The sequence below is a fragment of the Nerophis ophidion genome, linkage group LG14 (genome assembly GCF_033978795.1).
Source record: "Nerophis ophidion isolate RoL-2023_Sa linkage group LG14, RoL_Noph_v1.0, whole genome shotgun sequence".
NCBI classification, from domain to species: Eukaryota; Metazoa; Chordata; class Actinopteri; order Syngnathiformes; family Syngnathidae; genus Nerophis; species Nerophis ophidion.
The window spans coordinates 10241844-10261768 of NC_084624.1; the positions used below are offsets into that span (position 1 = coordinate 10241844).

Here is a 19925-nt window from a genome sequence, read left to right on the forward strand (position 1 = left end):
CCAAACAAGCATAATCGGCCTGCTTACAAAAAAAAGGGGGCAGAGCTGGATTTGCTCCGACATGTTGAGCCTGCTGGTGCGACTAGGCGACGAGTCTACGCTTGTCGGCGCATTCTTGCAGGCTCGGTCGCCGTGGACATGCCGGAGCGGGCTCTGTCATGCCGGAAGGAGTAAGTGACGTCTAACGCCTTCCCGCTCCTCTCTGCGGAGTGCGCCTTGTCCGGCTTCTACTCTGAGGGCCTTGGCGGAGGTACAACCTCTTCGAATAAAGCGACATCTTCCTCCCCTGTCTAGTCTGGACTCAGTCTACTGTGTCTCTCTCTTTTCTTAAGACCTGCTCTCTATCACGGCGGGGGCGATCATCATGGTGCTTGACTTGAGCGGGTAGTAGCGGCCCCTCCAGGTCTTCCAGAAGATTCCCTGCTTCCTTTGGTGCCTCTGTTTGGGCGGCGGGCTCTGGAAGTATCGGCCGTTGAGATTAGACTGACCGCAGTTGCTGAACCACCAGCCACCTAGGGGTGCACAAGAAGGTAAGCGGGTTAGCATTGAGAGGCGTCCTAGAAGAGGTAGCAGAGCTGGCGGGGGAGGGGAGGGGGCTCACCGGAGAGATGCCCGGCGCAGTTGGCGTCGTTTTTCTGGTCGTTGTCTTGGTCTCGGGTGGAGAAAGGCAGGCCGGAAGCGGCGTCGGAGCCCAAGGAGCTTTCCAAAGGACTGACTGTGTCGGTCTCCTGAATTTGTAGAGCGTACTTGGACTCCTCGCCGCCCAGTCGGAAGGGGAGGCGGACGGACGCCAAATCGTTCCCCCAGTCGGACATCTGGATTTTCATGATGTAGCCGCCGTTTTTGGCTATGGAGTGGATCTTGTCCAGTCCCAACCAGAACTCTCCTGTAGGCAAGACAAGGGGAGGAGGAACGGTTAATCCAGGGGGGTTTTTGAGTCTTGGTCTAATACAGTGGTTCTCAAATGGAGGTACTTGCCAAGGGGTACGTGAGATTTTTTAAAAATATTCTAAAAATTGCAAAAATGCTTTATAAATATATTTATCGAATGATACTTCAACAAAATATGAATGTAAGTTCATAAACCGTGAAAAAAAATGCAACAATGCAATATTCAGTGTTGACAGCTAGATTTTTTGTGGACATGTTCCATAAATATTGATGTTAAAGATTTCTTTCTTTGTGAAGAAATGTTTAGAATTAAGTTGATGAATCCATATGGATCTCTATTACAATCCCCAAAGAGGGCACTTTAAGTTGATGATTACTTCTATGTGTAGAAATCTTTATTTATAATTGAATCACTTGTTTATTTTTCAACAAGTTTTTAGTTTTTTTTACATTTTTTTCCAAATAGTTCAAGAAAGACCACTACAAATTAGCAATATTTTGCACTGTTAAACAATTTAATAAATCAGAAACTGATGACATAATTCTGTATTTTACTTCTTTATCTCTTTTTTTCAACTAAAAATGCTCTGCTCTGATTAGGGGGTACTTGAATTAAAAAAAATGTTCACAGGGGGTACATCACTGAAAAAAGGTTGAGAACCACTGGTCTAATAGCTAGTTGTGCACAGTAAGCCGATACTTAGTTCCTACGCTTTGAACCATGTGGCTATAAAAACGGTGCAGCTAGTTTGTGGATTCTTCTTCGCTGAAAGTTTTCATTAAGCACACGCAAAGACCGTTTATGGCGCCGTCTTTTGGACGTGTTTGCCCACTGCAGACGCCGCTGGGTGATTGAGTGCAAGTGTTTCCTGCTTTTTAAAGCTTTGAACCGAAAGTAAAAGACCCGTCCATAGCGGGTCTACTCGTATGGGTTCTCCATTCATCACTCCAAGCAACATTTGAGTGTCACAATATAAGTAAAACAATTCTTACTTACTAAACCGTCCCATGTGTGATGTCTGCATGAGTGTTTCTTCGTGCGTGCTATCATGCTATGCTAGCATATTTACGAGCGTTTGTTTTAGTATTATTAACTTACAACAACATTCTTTTTGGATTGTTTCACTTTCGTAAATCCACCAAAATGTAACAGTGGAGTTATTGAGTCTGTTTAGCAGATTGGAGAGCTAGCCTCCGCAGCTAGCGGGTCCATGACGACGACTTCTGTTTTGTTTGATCAGCCGTTTTACTGCCGTGTTACAGGCACTGTTTGGAAACAAGGCATGTAGATAAACATTTATAAAATATTTCTGTGTAAAGATCCAATTTCTGTGACTTCCATCCAACCATCCATTTTCTACCGCTTGTCCTTGTATATGGAAAATATTGCTTTCTTCTAAAATTTAGTGGGTACGGCTTATACTCCTTTCCAGGAGATCGCAAAAAGCCGCTGCCTGACCAGGGCTCAGAAAATCTGCAAAGACTCCTCCCACCCCCACCGAGGACTGTTTTCACTGCTGGACTCTAGAAAGAGGTTCAGCAGCCTCCGAAGCAGAACCTACAGGTTCTGTAACAGCTTCTTCCCTCAGGCCGTAAGACTCTTGAACGCATCATAATTAAATTATCCCCTCAACTCCCCCCAAAATGGATTAACTCGCTGGAATAAAAACGACAAAATAACATACATCCATAAACGTGAACGCATGTGAAAAAGTGCAATATATTTATCTGTACAGTAATCTATTTATTTATTTATTTATATATATTTATTATATATATATATATATTTATTTAATTATATATGCACCTTATTGCTTTTTTTATCCTGCACTACCATGAGCTTATGTAACGAAATTTCGTTCTTATCTGTGCTGTAAAGTTCAAATTTGAATGACAATAAAAAGGAAGTCTAAGTCTAATACACAGGTGTGCGCTATAATCTGGGAAATACGGTAGTCAAGGTGGTTTTTGAGGCTTGGACTAGTAACTAGTTGTGTAATTATTCCAATATGGACTAATAACTAGTAGTGTAATTATTCCAATGATCGAAATAGTTTACCATTCAGGGCGCCAAAGCCTTGCTCGTAGGCGTGCCACAGCTGGTCAAAATCCACAGAGCCATCCTGGCGCTTTTGAATCAGGGTCCATCCGCCATCTAGACAGAAAAAAGCAGCACGTTACCTCAAGTTTGACGCGTCAGATCTCCAACTGTGGCAATGGTGGACATTTTGGAGGGAAAAAAAAACAACCCTCCAAAACTCAGTGAGGAAAGCGCACTCACCAGCTGTCATCTCGCAGAAGACTTCAAAAGGCTGGCTGCCGTGCGGCTGGACGGCGTACACCCCGCTGGTGGTCTCGCCTCGCAGGAAGAGCTCGTGGCAGTCTGACGCCATGGCTGCAGGGAGAAGAGCGTTTGTAAAGCGCGCTTCAAAGTTGTGATTGCGGCCATAAATAGGTCAGCGAGTGACGTGAGAGATGTGTCTTCGCACCTATTATTATGGTTGCCAGCTGTGTTATCGCTGTTGTGAGAACAAAGCGGCGGATAGACTCTTCGACCCAGCACGGCGGCCCATGCAGAGATTGTGTGAGAACTTCTCACCCGGCTATAAATATGACCTTTCTCCCAGTTCCCAAGCCTGGCCTGCCTATCAAGTCACTTACATTCCTAACCCCCCGCCCTAACCCGTCCTCCTCTTTTACAACCCTCCACCCCCGCAAGCTTGACCCACGCCGTCCTCACGTGCGCGGCAGCAGGCCGCTGACGTAGGCGTGCATGGCTGCTGCGTGGTCAGCAAGATTGTTGTTGTTGTTGTTGTTTGTGAGGGTTGTATTGGAGAACTTTTACATTCCTTATACCAACCTATAAATCATTTGGCCAATGGTGACATCAATTATTCTCATTAAATATACACATATTTTTATGCTATGTTTATTATTACATTTGAAATAACTACAAAACTAAAAAGAACAAAATTAATAACAGTTTCATTAAATATTAGACAAAAGAAAATGTAGAAGCGACAAAAAATATGTTTTGTCATTTTTATTCATTAATTTATTCAAACCTTCTTTTTATTATGTCAGCTTGTTATTTATTAATTTGACATATTTTAGTTTTTGTTTTTTCTGATTTGTTTAAATTTCTGGATCGATTGATGATTATTATTACAATTATTGTTATGTATTTATTTATTGTTATTTTCACTTTCATTTATACAATTAATCACTGCAATACTTTTGTTATAGATACTAGTACAATATATGAAAAAATAGCAAATGTATTTAAATATATGTATATTTTTTACTAATGATTAACACAACTGTTTTAGTCACTTGCCATTTTCTTGTGTCATTTCAGTACAATATGGGAAAAATATAAAATAGCAAAAACAAATGTTGATAAAATATACATCTATAAAATAGTTTTTTACTAATAATTAAAAACAACTTTTTTTAGAGTCCTTTGCCATGTTCTTGTGTCATTTCAGGATGTAATAAAAAAAATATCAAAAAGCATATATATATCTTTTATATATATATAAAGTGTGTATACATGTATATATTCATATGTATTTATGTGTGTGTGTGTCTGTGTGTGTGTGTGTATATATATATATATATATATATATATATATATATATATATATATATATATATATATATAGTTTTTACTAATAATTAAAAACAACTTTTTGTGGTTCCTTTGCTACGGTCTTGTGTCATTTCAGTATATAATAGGAAATATATAAAATAGCAAATATATATATGTGTATGTATGTGTGTGTGTGTGTATATATATATATATATATATGAATAAAAAATTGTTTTACTTATGCTTAAAACAACTATTTTAGAGTCCTTTGTCATTTCAGTTTGAGGAAAAATTGAATCCCCCCCCACAAAAAAAAATAAAAAAATAAAAATAATATATATATATATATTTTTATATATATATATATATATAAATGTATGTATCAAATTACATCTATGGAATTGTTTTTACTAATAATTAAAAATATTAAACTTTTTTTAGAGTCCTTTGCCACTTTCTTGTGTCATTTCAGCACAATATGTTTAAAAAAGCAATCGCAAATAAATACATTTAGAAATAAATGCATACAGTATATATATATACATATATATTTTTTTTTAATTATTTTTTTTTATCATCATTATTCAATATAATTGTTTTAGAGTCCTTCGCCACTGACTGTTATTAACAGCACAAAGATCCCCATTCATCAAATAAAAAAAGGCTTTGCGCTTAAAAGTGACGCAAAAGAGCCATTTAGAATTATAATTATGACAATAATAATACATAATGATGTCATACTCTTGGATAATCTGTGGTTTATTGATTTAGTGGAAGCTCTATTTGCGTGCGATGACCTTTAACCCAAAAGCCTGAACCCTCAGCCAGCTGTGGGCGCGTAACGCCTCCGGGCCGAGGGTTCTCCTGAACTTTAGCACACTTCTTAGTCATTTAAAAAAAAGGGGAGTCCGGAGTAGGTGGGGTTGTTTGCAAGGATGGGGGATGATGATGATGAGGAGGAGGAGGGACGTCTGACTCCCTGACAGAACTGGGGCAAAGGTGGCTCGTCAGATGCCGGTCGTATAAGGAAGTGGGAAGTTTCCAATAAAATGTGTGTACAGAGTTCAGAACTTGAAGGTGTAATCTAGGAACACAATCTGAACTAATCGGCTCTCCGCGTGAACCGAATATCCGTGAGACCAAAGAACTTTTCCCTACTTGACACTTTGCCAGACGATCCTGCCCCCTTTTTTTTTTCTTTCCTCTTTGTTTGTGCTGATGTCACAACTTTTTGGCGCGACCCTTCACCTACTTCTAGAAGGCCTCATCTTTGAATTTCTGCTCCATTGTCTTAACCAGCTTTACGCCGCATTGTTTTTGTCCACCGATCTGCCGGATTCAAACCGAGCTGAGCGTGCCTCACGGATTGATTCGATTCCTTGATCGTAATTGCCGATGATTTAAGCTCCTTTCAGAGCTTCGCTAAACAGATGGCCGGCCACATTTGGCGTCGGATTCCGCACACTTGACTTAAGGCGGATTTCGGACGCTCTTCGGCTGTACTTACCGGCTGGCGAGTCGCGTTGCTCGGACGCGGCACTTGAAGGGAAGCCATCGGTGTTCTTCGGGAACGCTTTCTGCCTGGACTGCTGGACCTGAGCACGCACAAAGAAAGCAGGCGTGATGCATTGCAGGGCAATAAAACACCGACAGAATGAGTTATGTCTGCGCACCTGACTTTGCAGGGTTTTAATGCGCACGTTCTGCTTGTCGAGCTTCTCCTGTTGGAGTCCGATGCGTCCCAGTAAATCATCAATCCGTCTGTTTTGGGCCTCCATCATCATCTGATACAAAACACACAAATAGAGGATTTAGACTATTAAAGACACATTTGCAGGCCTCTTTGCCAAACATTTGTTCTCGACCCACAAGTGGTTATGTAAGGCCACCCACAGCCCGGCTTTTTCCGCAAAAGGATTACACACGCATGCTTGTGAGCTTGCACCACAAACTTCATGTAAAAAAAAACCCATCTCGTTTATTATTAGTGGTTGTAAAATGTGCCAGCCAGCAGAAGTTAGTGCAGCAGAAGCGTGCAGGGGAGCCTTTGTGTGCTGCGGCGCACGTACCGCACGTTCTCCCACACCCCCAACCCCCTACGGCACACCACCTATCGCTCGGGCCTCATTTGAACACACTCGGAAACGCAGCACAAGTCGTCCTTAGACGCTTTTAAGAAGAGCTCGGCCTTACTTGGATGTTGTGCGTGTCGCTGTAGTTCTTCTCCTGCATCATGCTGTCCAGCTTCTCCTCCAGCCGCCTCGTCCTCTCGCCGGCGGCCTTCCTCTCCTGCTGCATCTCCTCCGTCTTCTCCCGCAGTTCGGCCGTGACGTTGAGCAGTTGCCCCTCTCTGTCCTCCATCCCCCGGGCTCGCGCCTTCAGGGCGTCCCCTTCCGCGTGTAGCCTCTGGCTCTCCTTGGCCAGCTCGCCCACGGTGCGGTTGTAGACCTTGAGCTTGGTGAAGATGTCCCTCATCTGGACTTTGGTTTTGTCCACGTGCTCCTTGAGGCCCTGGCCCAGCTGCAGGAGGCCGTGGGCGATGACGTTGACGTCATCCCAGGCGGCAAACTGCACACGCTTCTCCTTGGAGGCGCCGGCGGACGCCGAGGCCCCTTTCCTCTCGAATGGGAAGCCTGTTGCCATGAGCAGCACCAGGCACAGAGTCAGGGTCGCTAGGGTGGTCTTCATTCTAGGTGATGAAATCCGGATTCTTGTCGGCGAACCGGTGTTTGTTAAGGTAGGTTGTATGTGCGAGATGTCGCTCGTGGCCGGACAGTCAAAGCTCCGCTGTTTTATACTTCCACGGACCTCAAGTCTAAGCTGGAAGCCGCTCGCCATTGGCTCCCTCAGGAAAAGGAGGGGTGCGCCCTCGCTCAGATTTCTCTCCCTCCTCCACCTCTCTGTTAACTATTCATGCCAGAGGCGGATCGTGATAAAACAAAACCACTGTCTCTTTGGGTAGACATCCTGTACACCAGGGCTATTCAACTGGTGGCTCGGGGGCCAAATCCGGCCCGGGAATGACACCAGACCAGCCTACCCCAGGAGTTCAGTTCAAAACTTGGGAGACAAAAGTTTTTGCAGCAAATTCCTAAGAACAGGACAGTTCTCCTGTTCTCAGTGTTTTTCAACTTTTTTTAAGGCAAGGCACATTTTTGTCAAAAAAAAATTCCGGAGGCAGACCACCAGCAGAAAACTTAACAAAATGTACTTTGTGTTAGCAAGCACGGCTATCTACGTTGTTGCTATCTTTCTTTGTGTGGACATTGTTAATTGTCCTGTCACGTACTGATGTACTTTGTGGACGCCGTAAGTTTTTGCTGTCGTCCAGCATTCTGTCTCTGATTACTTTGTAGCCAGTTCAGTTTGACTTTCCTTTTGCATAGCCTTTTCCTTTCCCTTTCATTTTGGGTTTAAGCATTACATACCATTTTTACCTTCACACTGCCTCCCACTGTGTTCTGCATATCGGGATTGATTGATTGATTGAGACTTTTATTAGTAGATTGCACAGTACAGTACATATTCCGTACAATTGACCACTACATGGTAACACCTGAATACGTTTTTCAATTTGTTAAGTCGGGGTCCACGTTCACAACAAACCATCCTTGTCTCACCCGACACATTCCGACTTTTACAAAGCAATGCTGCCACCTCCTGACATGGAGTATTACTTGGTTACCCTGCTGAGTTTTACACGGCACAGACACTAAGCAACGGCACATTATTGGCAGATTATAGTTATTGATTTGCAAAAAATATTTTTGGCTTAAATTAGGTGAAGTTGCATTATTCCCACGGCACACCAGACAATATCACAGTGGTTGAAAAACACTGCTATAGAGGAACTTGGACCACTGGCAGATCCTTGCATTGACATTTTAGCTTTTCTAGCAAACCTAAAACTCGTGATTTGCACGACTTAGGCATTTCTCAAGGCACCCTTTTTAGTCCTCTACTTGTTTACTTCAGATGCAGTCAGTACTAATTTATTTTAACTTTTTTAGTTCAATCATCAATCGAAGTTTTGCAAATGTCTTAAACGGCTGCAGAAGCCACAACGACGGCTCAGATCCCACATCAGAGCATGAAAAAACTCAACCCAATGGGGACAACGATAAATCTTTAGGAGGGACCGCAGATGTGAGGACCCTCCCAGGGTGACCGGTGCAATGGATGCCAAGTCCATTTAAAAGTGAGACCAGAACGGGATCCTCTTGTATGTAGTCAGCAGCACATAGACGTCATTAACTGTTGCATAGAAATGGTCCAAGCATGTCCCAACTTGGAACAGCTAGCACGTCCTCCGTGGAGGCTGATCCGTCGCCTACTTCTAGAAGGCCTCGGATTGCACCCCTCCCCTCGCAGAAGAGGGGTACAATGCAGAAAAGAGAGACGGCAGATCAACTGGTCTAAAAAGGTGTCTTTTTAAAGGCAGTTATACTAGTGGTGTTCCTCAAGGTTCCATTTTAGGTCCTCTCTTTTTCATTGTTTGGGCTATTCAACTGGTTGCCTGCAGAAAGTTCTTAAAAACAGCAGATTGCTCTTATATACAAAATTAAGACTTACAGTGAAGGGAGAATTCTAGCCTGCCGGTTCTTAGCTTTTCTGGAAATGTGGCCCCCAAATCAATTTGGATGAATACCCCTGTTGTACTCATGTATGATTCTTCCTCGAAGCAGGGCTGTCCAAACTTGTTCCAGCGAGAGCCTCACACTGAAAAAGATAAGGATGTGTGGGAGATCCTTGATTGATGCATTTGATGTATTTAGGTCAATATCTTGCGGGGGTTGGGAGGTGCCAAAAACTTGAAACAAATTGGAAAAGGAATGTCTTAAATCCGGGTTTGACAGGAATTGAGTGGAAGCCAGGGTGATGTACCACAGGTATCTTACTTGGGCTGAAATTGTTTCATCTTCATATAAAGGACATTTGTAAAGTTACAAAAGACCTAAAGTTAGTTTTCTTCGCGGGCGTTGCAACTGTGTTTTGCTCAGGAGAGAACACACAGAAGTTAATACAAATATTAACAGAGGAAATTAATAAATTAAAGTGCTGGTTTGACAAAAACAGACTATTCTTAAACCTCAGTGAAACTGAAATAATGCTATTCTTTAACAGTAGAAGGGAAAGTCAAACACAAATACAAATAGATGGATTAGACAATGAAAGAGTAAATTAAATCAAATTTCTAGGTGTTACAAAGGATGATAAAATGAACCGGAAATCTCCTATACAAAATATACAACATAAACTGGCAAGAAACATTTCAATAATGAGTAAAGCAAAATATGTACTGGAACAAAAATCACTTCAAATGCTCTACTGCTTGCTAGTGTTACCATATCTGAGTTATCTTGCAGAAATATGGGGAAACAACTACAAAAGTACTCTTCATTCACTAATCGTATTTAAAAAAAGATCTGGTCATATATACTCATACAAAGCCTTCATTTAATGAATAAAAAATACTGAAATTCAATGATATAGTGAATTTACAAACCGCTAAAATTATGCACAAAGAAAATTATAACTTGCAATGTACTACAATTCTTCTCGACTAAGGAGGAGAAATATAGCCTCAGAGGAAAAAGTAATTTAAAATATTTGTATGCACGGACAACACTTACAACTTTTAATATATGTGGAATTAAATTATGGAATGGATTAGAGCTGCAGTTATCGAATATTTTAGTAAGTGAGTATTATATCGAATATCCCGATCGATTAATCGAATAAATAATATTTTTGCTTTAAAAAAAAAAAATTATATATATACATATATATATATATATATATATATATATATATATATATATATATATATATATATATATATATATATATATATATATATATATATGTATATATGTGTATATATATATATATATATTATGTGTGTGTGTATGTATGTATATATATATATATATATATATACATACACATATATGTCTTGATTGGATTATCCAGAGAATAGTGCTCGATACCGTGGTAGAGCGCAATATGAAGGTGTGGGAAAAATCACAAGACTACTTCATCTCTACAGAACTGTTTCATGAGGGGTTCCCTCAATCATCAGGAGATTTTTTTTTTCAATCTCCTGATGATTGAGGGAACCCCTCATGAAACAGTTTTGTAGAGATGAAGTAGTCTTGTGATTTTTCCCACACCTATATCTATATATATATAGATATATCTATATAGGTATATATATATATATATATATATATATATATATATATATATATATATATATATATATATATATATATTATACACATATGTATATACAGTGGGGCAAAAAAGTATTTAGTCAGCCAGCGATTGTGCAAGTTCTCCCACTTGAAATGATGACAGAGGTCTGTAATTTTCATCATAGGTACACTTCAACTGTGAGAGACAGAATGTGAAAAAAAAAAATCCAGGAATTCACATTGTAGGAATTTCAAATAATTTATTTGTAAATTATGGTGGTAAATAAGTATTTGGTCAACCATTCAAAGCTCTCACTGATGGAAGGAGGTTTTGGCTGAAAATCTCACGATACATGGCCCCATTCATTCTTTCCTTAACACGGATCAATCGTCCTGTCCCCTTAGCAGAAAAACAGCCCTTTTCCTGTCCAGTTTCTCAGGCAAATCATTTTGTTTATGTAGATGCCCATATCGGGTGTACAAATTTACAAAAGAGAAGTGTGGGATACTTCTCTTGTTGCCTTATTTGTATTTTGACTTTATTAAATGGATTTGTATATTATTTGGTGACCAATATTTTTGCTTAATTAAGCTTTAATTATACATGTTAAGATGAAGTGAAGTGAATTATATTTATATAGCGCTTTTTCTCTAGTGACTCAAAGCGCTTTTACATAGTGAAACTCAATATCTAATTTTTACATTTAAACCAGTGTGGGTGGCACTGGGAGCAGGTGGGTAAAGTGTCTTGCCCAAGGACACAACGGCAGGGACTAGGATGGCGGAAGCGGGGATCGAACCTGCAACCCTCAAGTTGCTGGCACGGCCGCTCTACCAACCGAGCTACACTGGAAAGATGTGCCCTCAATTATTGTGTTTGGCCTAATTGTCTTTTATTTCCTAAACGCTTGTTTTTATTTTCGAAGGCTGACACGCACAGCTGAAATGCGTCCGTGGTTGATTGTGCCAATTTGTGTGTGCTAAAAAAAACAAGTGGGCTGACAGCTCTATGTGTTGTTTGGTGTGACGAAGTTCTTGTCTCCCGTGCGTTTTTGATGATTATAATACGGTGCCGTTTAAATGGGGGTTTCTCCACGCAAATCCGCTAAGCTGTTTTCAACATTTGTTTTAACCTTGCTAGCAAACCTAGAACACTAGGGTCCAAATTTGTGATTTACTTAATCGAGGCGTTGTTCAAGGAACCCCTTTTAGTCCTCTACTTGTTTACTTCAGATGCAGTCAGTAGTCATTTATTCAGATCCCACATCAGGACAAGAAAGAAACTCAACCCAATGGAGACAATGAGAAACTTTGGAAGGGACCGCAGATCTTGTAATGTGTTTAAAGCCAGCAAGGCAGTGTTGTTGAGGTTTGAAATGACTGAGTACAACCGTGACGTCATCACAAGTCCCCATTTTTGGCACGGAGAGTTTTGGACCCTTACACTTTGTCCAACATTTGTAAAAGTCTGCCTTTTTAAAGACAAAAGTACGCGTTTGCGTGTGGACAGGAGGCCGAAACAAGAGCTTTGACTACTAAACGAGGCAAAATGCCGTAAAAAAAAAAAGATAAAATAATAAGAAAATACCTTAATGACGCCTCGAGACAGCAAAAATTCCTCGAATATATTTTGTAATTGAATTAGTCTTGTCCCAAGTGGAGGAGTTCAAGTACCTCGGAGTCGTGTTCACGAGTAAGGGAAGAGTGGATTGTGAGGCGTCTTCAGTAATGCGGACGCCGTATCGATCCGTTGTGGTGAAGAAGGAGCTGAGCCGGAAGGCAAAGCTCTCAATTTATCGGTCGATCTACGTTCCCATCCTCACCTATGGTCATGAGCTTTGGGTTATGACCGAAAGGATAAGATCACGGGTACAAGCGGCCCAAATGAGTTTCCTCCGCCGGGTGGCGGGACTCTCCCTTAGAGATAGGGTGAGAAGCTCTGCCATCCGGGAGGAGCTCAACATAAAGCCGCTGCTCCTCCACATGGAGAGGAGCCAGATGAGGTGATTAGGGCATCTGGTCAATATGCCACCCGAACGCATCCCTCGGGAGGTGTTTCGGGCATGTCCGACCGGTAGGAGGCCACGGGGAAGACCCAGGACATGTTGGGAAGACTATGTCTCTCGGCTGGCCTGGGAACCCCTCAGGATCACCTGGGAAGAGCTGGACGAAGTGGCTGGGGAGAGGGAAGTCTGGTCTTTCCTGCTTAGGCTGCTGCCTCGGGACCCGACCTTGGATAAGCGGAAGAAAATGGATGGATGAACTACTCGAGTTACGCGAGAAGTTGTTTCATCTCTAGAATGGATTGAGTAAAGAAATTAAACAGTGAACTAATTTGATCCAATTCAAGAAAATATCAAACTACAAGTGTTCACAAAGTACAAAGAAGAAGAACCATGATAAACACTCTGAATTTATCTTATTTATCGCACCATATGAAATATAACTTACCGTCTTTTTTGGAGAATGCGTTTGTTACGTCTCGTCTCGATTACTGTAACGTATTATTTTCGGGTATCCCCATGTCTAGCATTAAACAATTACAGTTGGTACAAAATGCGGCTGCTAGACTTTTGACAAGAACAAGAAAGTTTGATCATATTACACCTATACTGTATATACCTTTATATACTTATATACCTATATATACCCCTTTACTGGCTCACTTGCACTGGCTTCCTGTGCACTTAAGATGTGACTTTAAAATACTACACGGTCTAGCTCCATCCTATCTGGCCGATTGTATTGTACCATATGTCCCAGCAAGAAATCTGCCTTCAAAGGACTCCGGCTTATTAGTGATTACTAAAGCCTAAAAAAAGTCTGCGGGCTATAGAACGTTTTCCGTTCGGGCTCCGGTACTCTGGATTGCCCTCCCGGTAACAGTTCGAGATGCTATCTCAGTAGAAGCATTTAAGTCTCACCTTAAAACTCATTTGTATACTCTAGCCTTTAAATAGACCTCCTTTTTAGAACAGTTGATCTGCCGCTTCTTTTCTTTTTCTCCTCTGTCACCCCCTCCCTTGTGGAGGGGGTTCGGTCCGATGGCCATGGATGAAGTACTGGCTGTCCAGAGTCGGGACCCAGGATGGACCGCTCGCCTGTGTATCGGTTGGGGACATCTCTACGCTGCTGATCCGCCTCCACTTGGGATGGTTTCCTGTGGACGGGACTCTCGCTGCTGTGTTGGATCCAATATGGATTGAACTTTCACGGTATCATGTTAGACCCGCTCGACATCCATTGCTTTCGGTCCCCTAGAGGGGGGGGGGGGGGTTGCCCACATATGTGGTCCTCTCCAAGGTTCTCATAGTCATCATTGTCACCGACGTCCCACTGGGTGTGAGTTCTCCTTGCCCACTGGGTGTGAGTTTTCCTTGCCCTTTTGTGGGTTCTTCCGAGGATGTCGTAGTGGTTTGTGCAGCCCTTTGAGACACTTGTGATTTAGGGCTATATAAATAAATATTGATTGAGTGTAAGTCGCTCCGGAGTGTAAGTCGCACCTGTCGAAAACGCATAGTAAAGAAGGAAAAAAACATATATAAGTCGCAATTTTGGGGGAAATTTATTTGATAAAACCCAACACCAAGAATAGACATTTGAAAGGCAATTTAAAATAAATAAAGAATAGTGAACAACAGGCTGAATAAGTGTACGTTATATGAGGCATAAATAACCAACTGAGAAGGTGCCTGCTATGTTAACGTAAAATATTATGGTAAGAGTCATTCAAATAACTATAACATATAGAACATGCTATACCTTTACTAGGGCTGCGAATCTTTGGGTGTCCCACGATTCGATTCAATATCGATTTCTTTTTTTTAATTAAACATGATTCTCGATTCCAAAATGATTTTTTTTTTCTGATTCAAAAGGATTCTCTATTCATTTTACATATTATTTCAGCCGGATCTACCCCAGTCTGCTGACATGCAAGCAGAGTAGTAGATTTTTGTAAAAAGCTTTTATAATTGTAAAGGACAATGTTTTATCAACTGATTGCACTAATGTAAATTATAATAATAATGTAAAAACTATTAAACGAACCAAAAATATGACTTATTTTTATCTTTGTGAAAATATTGGACACAGTGTGTTGTCAAGCTTACAGTATGAGATGCGATGCAAGTGTAAGCCACTGTGACACCATTGTTCTTTTTTTTATTTTTATAAATGTCTAATGATAATGTCAATGAGGGATTTTTAATCGCTGCTATGCTGAAGTTATAACTAATATTGATACTGTTGTTGATAATCATTTTGGTTTCACTACTTTTGGTTTGTTCTGTGTCGTGTTTGTGTCTCCTCTCAATTGCTCTGTTTATTGCAGTTCTGAGTGTTGCTGGGTCACATTCGGTTTTGGAATTGGATTGCATTGTTATGGTATTGCTGTGTATTGTTTTGTTGGATTAAAAAAAAAAAAAAAAGATTTAAAAAAAAAAGAGAACCGATTCCGAATCGCACAACGTGAGAATCGCGATTCAAATTCGAATTGATTTTTTCCCCACACCCCTAACGTTTACCAAACAATCTGTTGCTCCTAATTGCTAAATCACATGAAATCTTATACATCTAGTCTCTTACGTGAATGAGCTAAATAATATTATTTTATATTTTACGGCAGTGTTTTAATAATTTCACACATAGGTCGCTCCTGAGTATAAGTCGCACCCCCGGCCAAACTATGAAAAAAAACTACCACTTATTGTCCGAAAAATACGGTATCTATTTTTTATGTTGTTCTTTACGGAATATATTGTGAGTAAATCGAGAACATGAAGGGATCACACGTGTTAGCAACTGCTACATGCCGAAAAAGGGGTAGGATTATATAAGATCTACTTCTTCCCTCTCCTTTTCGAAGATGAGAAAACCTGGCATCGCGTTGGGAATAAAGTCCAACCGACACCATAGAGCCAATACCAAGTCCCAGTTGTGGCGTGATGATGTTCCCGGTCATAATTGCCCTAAAGGAGTCAGTCGATGGCACCTCCGAGCATCTCGGGAACATGTAGGCCTCCGTGATGAGGCTGCTGGGAGGCTGCAGCACTGTGAGAATTAGGGGAAAGTTCACAGCACAGAAAAGGGACACATTACAAGCACCCCCCCCCCCCCCCCTCACCCCCCCAACCTCTTTCTTTACAACCGCTGCTGCGAGGTGTACGTGATGCAGGAGCACAGAGCGCCTTTAACCCTCTCCTGTGTGCACTCCAGACTAAGTAGGTGAAAGGTAACTGGCGAGTGCTGACAGTGCTGCGGGGCAAACGTCGGTTCAGGAGAATCACGGGGCCCTCACTTATGTGTCTGGAATGTAACAAACACGCTCTGTGCTCACAAAAGCCTTGGCGCAGCGTGCGTGTCTTTTTTCCACTCGGACCGCCAAAGACTGCCGAGATCCTGGCAAAAAAAAAAAAGTCCTCTTTTACAGGAAACATTTGCTTCAAATAAGCCCAATTAAGAAAATGAAAGCCTCGTTTGTTTTTTAAAACAAAGGCTGGGAAAATTCGGATTCATGCAGCAATTTGGACCGAAAACTATTGGACAATAAACATGACAAAAAACTTCAGGGAATAAGATGATTGATGAATAAATTATTTTGCACCATATTTAAATGAGACCACAATCAAGTATCTCAGTCATGGCATTTGTACCATTATCACTTCATCAGATTACTGTATTTTTTGGACCATAGGGCGCACCGGATTATAAGGCGCACTGCCGATGAGCGGGTCTATTAGGGTCTTTTTTCATACAAAAGGCGCACCGGATTAAAGAGGATATAAATTTTGTTAGATGTAAATATAAACGGAATACAATGATTTGCAAATCCTTTTCAACCCATATTCAATTGAATGCACTACAAAGACAAGATATTTGATGTTCAAACTCATAAACTTTATTTTTTTTTGCAAATAATAATTATTAACTTAGAATTTCATGGCTGCAACACGTGCCAAAGTAGTTGGGAAAGGGCATGTTCACCACTGTGTTGCATCACCTTTTCTTTTAAGAACACTCAATAAACGTTTGGGAACTGAGGAAACTAATTGTTGAAGCTTTGAAAGTGGAATTCTTTCCCATTCTTGTTTCATGTAGAGCTTCAGTCGTTCAACAGTCCGGGGTCTCCGCTGTCGTATTTTACGCTTCATAACGCGCCACACATTTTTGATGGGAGACAGGTCTGGACTGCAGTCGGGCCAGGAAAGTACCCGCACTCTTTTTTTACGAAGCCACGCTGTTGTAACACGTGCTGAATGTGGCTTGGCATTGTCTTGCGGAAATAAGCAGGGGCGTCCATGAAAAAGACGACGCTTAGGTGGTGGCATATTATGTTCCAAAACCTGTATGTACCGTTCAGCATTAATGGTGCCTTCACAGATGTGTAAGTTACCCATGCCTTGGGCACTAATGCACCCCCATACCATCACAGATGCTGGCTTTTCAACTTTGCGTCGATAACCGTCTGGATGGTTCGCTTCCCCTTTGGTCCGGATGACGCAATGTCGAAAATTTCCCCCCAAAATTTGAAATGTGGACTCGTCAGACCAAAGAACTCTTTTCCACATTGCATCAGTCCATCTTAGATGATTAGGGGCCCAGAGAAGCCGGTGTTGTTTCTGGATGTTGTTGATAAATGGCTTAGGCTTTGCATAGTAGAGCTTCAACTTGCACTTACAGATGTAGCAACGAACTGAATTTCGTGACAGTGGTTTTCTGTAGTGTTCCTGAGCCCGTGTGGTGATATCCTTTAGAGATTGATGTCGGTTTTTGATACAGTGCCATCTGAGGGATCGAAGGTCACGGTCATTCAATGTTGGTTTCTGGCCTTGCCGCTTACGTGGAGTGATTTCTCCAGATTCTCTGAACCTTTTGATGATATTATGGACCGTAGATGTTGAAATCCCTAAATTTCTTGCAATTGCACTTTGAGAAACGTTGTTCTTAAACTGTTTGACTATTTGCTCACGCAGTTGTGGACAAAGGGGTGTACCTCGCCCCATCCTTTCTTGTGAAAGACTGAAAATTTTTTGGGAAGCTGTTTTTATACCCGATCATGGCACCCACCTGTTCCCAATTAGCCTACACACCTGTGGGATGTTCCAAATAAATGTTTGATGAGCATTCCTCAACTTTATCAGTATTTATTGCCACTTTTCCAACTTCTTTGTCACGTGTTGCTGGCATCAAATTCTAAAGTTAATGATTATCTGAAAAAAAAAAAATGTTTATCAGTTTGAACATCAAATATGTTGTCTTTGTAGCATATTCAACTGAATATGGGTTGAAAAGGATTTGCAAATTATTGTATTCTGTTTATATTTACATCTAACACAATTTCCCAACTCATATGGAAACGGGGTTTGTACATCACGTAAATTTCCTTTACATTTTTCTGTCCTTTTTTTTTTTTTTTTAACTTGAAATTGCATCCATCATGGTCTATTCTTGTTCGCACTGCACTTGAGCAAAGCAATATCCTGCCCCCCCCCCCCCCCCCCCCCACCCCCGGCCCCCCCGTCCAATAACACAAGCCTGTATCAAGTGTAGTTTAAAACCGTGAAGCCCTTGTTGGATATGGTCTAGAATCCATATGTCCAGCTGTGCGTGACTGATCCACGACGGCCGGCTCCGCACCCTCAGCACAGCTGCTCGTTCAATTTCCCGAAATGGCTGCGCCCATCTCAACCGGCGTGCTGACCTTTTACCCAGATTCCCAGCACGGAACATCTGTAAATCCCCGGACCGCCCCCCTCATTTCTTAGTCATGTTTCAGGGGATGGAGTGAGTGTGGAACACATGAACAAAGAGCAGAAGGTTTTCTGAGTTCTTTGTCCTGTGTTAATTATTACTAAATATACATACCGGATTTTTCGGACCATTGGGCACACCGGATTATAAAGTACACGGCATGAGCAAGGCACACCGGATTATAAGGCGTATTAAAGGGGTTATATTATGATTTTTTTATACATGTAAAACACTTCTTTGTGGTCTACATCAGTGGTCCCCAACCACCGTTTTTTTTTTAAATTAAATCAACCTAAAAAGCACAATATACACTTACAAATAGTGCACCAACCACAAAAAACTCCCTTTTTCATGACAAAAACGTCCCTTTTTCATGACAAAGAAGAAAAAAAGAAAAGAAAAAAAAAGGACTACCCCCCGGGCCGCGGGACAAATTATAAAGCGTTGACCGGTCCGCGGATACAAAAAGGTTGGGGACCACTGATCTAAAACACATTTACGGCGGTTGCGTGGCCGAGTGGTCTAAGGCAGTGGTCCCCAACCACCGGGCCGTGGCCCGAATGGTACCGGGCCGCAGAAGAATTTTTTATTAAAAAAAAACAAAAAATATATATATATATTTTTTTCAATTAAATCAACATAAAAAACACAATATACACTTACAAATAGTGCACCAACCACAAAAAACTCCCTTTTTCATGACAAAAACGTCCCTTTTGCATGACAAAGAAGAAAAAAAAAAAAGAAAAAAAAAGGACTCCCCCCCCCCGGGCCGCGGGACAAATTATTAAGCGTTGACCGGTCCGCGGATACAAAAAGTTTGGGGACCACTGATCTAAAACACATTTACGGCGGTTGTGTGTCCGAGTGGTCTAAGGCAGTGGTCCCCAACCACCGGGCCGTGGCCCGATTGGTACCGGGCCGCAGAAGAATTTTTTATAAAAAAAATAAATAAATATATATATATTTTTTTAAATTAAATCAACATAACAAACGCAATATACCCTTACAAATAGTGCACCAACCACAAAAAACTCCCCTTTTCATGACAAAAACGTCCTTTTTCATGACAAAGAAGAAACAAAAAAAAAAAGGACACGCCCCCGGCCGCGGGACAAATTATTAAGCGTTGACCGGTCCGCGGATACAAAAAGGTATGGACCACTGATCTAAAACACATTTACGGCGGTTGCTTGGCCGAGTGGTCTAAGGCAGTGGTCCCCAACCACCAGGGCGCGGCCCGGTATCGGGCCGTGACCCGATTGGTACCGGGCCGCAGAAGAATTTTTTATTAAAAAAAAATAATTTATTTATTTATTTTTTTTAATTAAATCAACATAAAAAACACAATATACACTTACAAATAGTGCACCAACTACAAAAAACTCCCTTTTTCATGACAAAGAAGAAACAAAAAAAAAAGAAAAAAAAAAGGACACCCCCCCGGGCCGCGGGACAAATTATTAAGCGTTGACCGGTCCGCGGATACAAAA

General features: G+C 41.3%; 1 protein-coding gene across 1 annotated transcript in view; it reads right to left on the reverse strand.

Moving 5' to 3' along the window:
* angptl4 (angiopoietin-like 4) overlaps positions 1-7269 on the reverse strand; it is a 10071-nt gene extending 2802 nt beyond the window's left edge. The window contains exons 1-7 of the mRNA XM_061919817.1: positions 6677-7269; positions 6157-6267; positions 5991-6078; positions 3173-3286; positions 2951-3046; positions 602-886; positions 1-512 (exon numbers count right to left, since the gene is read on the reverse strand). The exon at positions 1-512 is cut by the window's left edge and continues 2802 nt beyond it. Coding sequence (XP_061775801.1) covers positions 328-512; positions 602-886; positions 2951-3046; positions 3173-3286; positions 5991-6078; positions 6157-6267; positions 6677-7171 — 1374 coding nt within the window. The 5' untranslated portion in view covers positions 7172-7269 and the 3' untranslated portion in view covers positions 1-327. The remainder of the gene's footprint in view (positions 513-601; positions 887-2950; positions 3047-3172; positions 3287-5990; positions 6079-6156; positions 6268-6676) is intronic.
* Between the last annotated feature and the right edge of the window lie 12656 nt (positions 7270-19925).